This window comes from Carlito syrichta, unplaced genomic scaffold (assembly GCF_000164805.1).
Source record: "Carlito syrichta isolate Samal-C Ts95f unplaced genomic scaffold, Tarsius_syrichta-2.0.1 Scaffold309473, whole genome shotgun sequence".
NCBI classification, from domain to species: Eukaryota; Metazoa; Chordata; class Mammalia; order Primates; family Tarsiidae; genus Carlito; species Carlito syrichta.
Genome location: NW_007253569.1, coordinates 442,888 through 445,697, shown reverse-complemented (window position 1 = coordinate 445,697; position 2,810 = coordinate 442,888). Strand labels below are relative to the sequence as shown.

Here is a 2,810-nt window from a genome sequence, read left to right as displayed (position 1 = left end):
AAAAGATACCTGCACACGTATGTTTGTTGCAGCTCTATTCACAATAGCAAAAACATGGAACCAACCGTGTTGCCCATCGAAGCTGGACTGGATAAAATATATGTGGTATATATACACAATGGAATATTATGCAACCATCAAGAAGGACAAATATATGGACTTTGCAGCAACTTGGGTGGATTTGGAGCCGATCATACTCAGTGATTTATCACAGAGACAAAGAACAGAATTCCATATGGTCTCACTCATAAATGGACCTTGAACAATTATAAAGCTATAAGAAAGCAATTGGCAGTAGTGAGAAACTGTCAGTGGGGGGGATGGTATTGGCAGTTGAGGGAAACTGCTAGGGGAGGGAGGGGCATACCTCATCAACAAGGGTACCTGCATGATCAATGTTTGTATACCTAACCCTGAAATGTACCCCACATCTTTATAATAAAAATAAATAAATAAAATAAAATACAAAAGGAAAACTAGTCAAATAATGTTTCCACTAAGAAAGTCTGCTGTGATTTCTTTACCACTTTAATGGTGAAGAAGAATTAAAGACCAAGAGTCTTACTTGAGTAGGGACAAAAAGTGATTGAGGGGAATGATTGAGGCCTCCCAAATGCCCAGATGAAACTGATGAATTTGAGCTATAGTGATTCACGGCTGGTTGTGGTTTCACAATGGCTGTCAACTTCAGATTTCCAGTTTCAGAGCGACTCCCATGAGAAAGGTTCACCAAGGCACTTGTTGGCAGTCGATACCCTCTACCAGGTGAGCACCTAAAAGTAAAAAGTTGTATCAGGGTCAGAGGAAAATAATATTAAATGTGCTAGAGAAAAGAGTCAAGTAATTTTGGGGTGGACAATCCATTATAAGAATTATATTACTTCTAAATTCAGTAAGGAAAACGTGAAATCATAGAGAGATCTCAATTTTAAGATAATACATTTCTGAAAACGTTCCTAATACTCCACTCAGTATTTACTATGTGGAACAAACCAACACTGTTGCAGGTTTTGTGTGTGTGTTGCTTTGACTTTAAGAAGTTTGCATTTTAATCTCTGAATATAACTGAAAACTTATAAATTAAATGTTAAACTTCTTAAAACTGTGGTTTGTAGAGTCTGAAATATGAAAAACTAGGAGCTACCTGAGTGTAGAACCATTGTCAGTGTGGTTCTTCCTAAGCAACAGGGTAAATGTGAGCTTTGATTTGTCTACTATCAACGGTTGAGTCCAGTCCTTTTTTATCCTCACAGTCCCATCTTAAAGTTCTTGGCCTGGATCTGGGAAGGCTTAAGAGACACGCATTTGTGATTTCCTTCCTTGATGGCCTTGATAAAAGTGTAAGACACTAAAATAAGCCTCTCTTGTCAAAAGTTTTCAACACGATTGCCTAATATTTTTATATTTGAAAATTCAATTTTTTAATATTGAGAGACAGTAGAAAAGTAGAGTTATTTATGAATAACTCTTTGTAAATTCAAGGTTGCTAGAAAGTGTCTATTTTCATGAGAACCGTAATTACTAGATTCTGAAACCTGCCCAACTTCCCTACAGAACTAATAGTTACAGTTTTTTTAATAAATATAGAAATTGCTCTCTGGATCTTAAAGCTTGAAATTTACATGAGTCTTATCTGAGTTCCTTTCTCAGGAAATCAATTCTCAGGCCAATAGCATCAAGAAACTGAAACTCACCAGATGACCGCATCTAGACAATAAGATGCCGGACCTCAGATTTCTACTATTTGCCACCTCCTCTTCCTTACCCCTCCCTAGCTCCTGTTTTCTACATTCCTGCCCCACTATATAAATCCGTGATTTCAGTGGGGTGGGGAGTCAGATTTTAGACAATCTTCTATTTTCCTTGGCTGGTATCACCTAAATAAAAAGCTTTCTTCCCTGGCAATACTCATTATTTCAGTGACTGGCTTTCTGTACAGTGAGTAACAGGACCCAGACTGAACCCCTGGTGTTTGGATAACAATTTTGCTTTATGCAAATGAATATACTGTCGTGAAGTAATCTTTTACCCAGTCCTCTATCAGTTAAGAAATTTACTGCCCTTAACTAGGAGGAGGAAAAAGACAAGGAGAAAGAAAACATAAAAATAAATTTAAACCATATTTTGAAAGCTAGTAAACCAAAATTATTAGTAATCAAAATATTGTCTTTAAAAATAAAATCAAGCCAGGCTCGGTGGCTCAGCCTGTAATCCCGTGCCTTTGGGAGGCTGAGGTGAGTGGATTGCCTGAGCCCGCGGTTTGAGACCCGCCTGGGAAGGTGAGACCTCATCTCTACAATAAAGCAAAAAATTAGCCGGGTGTGGTAGTGCGCGCCTGTAGTTCCAGCTACTTGGAAGGCTGAGGTGGAAGGATCCCCGGAGACCAGCAGTTCGAGGCTGCAGTGGCCGGGAGCGGCCACTGCACTCCAGTCTGGACGACAGAGTGAGACTCCAACTCAAAAAAAAAAAAAAAGGAAAAAATCAGATAGAGGATCCAGATTGTGTCACTGCATGTGAAAAGTACAGAAAGGAATATGCTTTGTGTCACATAAATATTCAACTTGCAAAACAATAATAATGGCATCTTGAAGGTGGTCATATGGTATAAGTGATGCCAGGTGGTGTGGGGTGTAGTTGCTCCATGAGTCTTTGGCTTGTTGCAGAAAGGAATTTCAGAGCAACAGAGTTTGTTTATTTATCTATCTATCTATCTATTTATTTATTTATTTTTTGAGTTGGAGTCTCGCTCGGTCGCCCAGACTGGAGTGCAGTAGCCGCTCCTGGCCACCGCAGCCTTGACCTGCTGGGCT

The 2,810-nt window shown here is 39.3% G+C and overlaps 1 protein-coding gene across 1 annotated transcript in view; it reads right to left on the bottom strand.

The window, feature by feature from the left end:
• XRN1 (5'-3' exoribonuclease 1) overlaps window positions 1-2,810 on the bottom strand; it is a 143,322-nt gene that overhangs the window by 45,311 nt on the left and 95,201 nt on the right. The window contains exon 31 of the mRNA XM_008067302.1: window positions 566-773. Coding sequence (XP_008065493.1) covers window positions 566-773 — 208 coding nt within the window. The remainder of the gene's footprint in view (window positions 1-565; window positions 774-2,810) is intronic.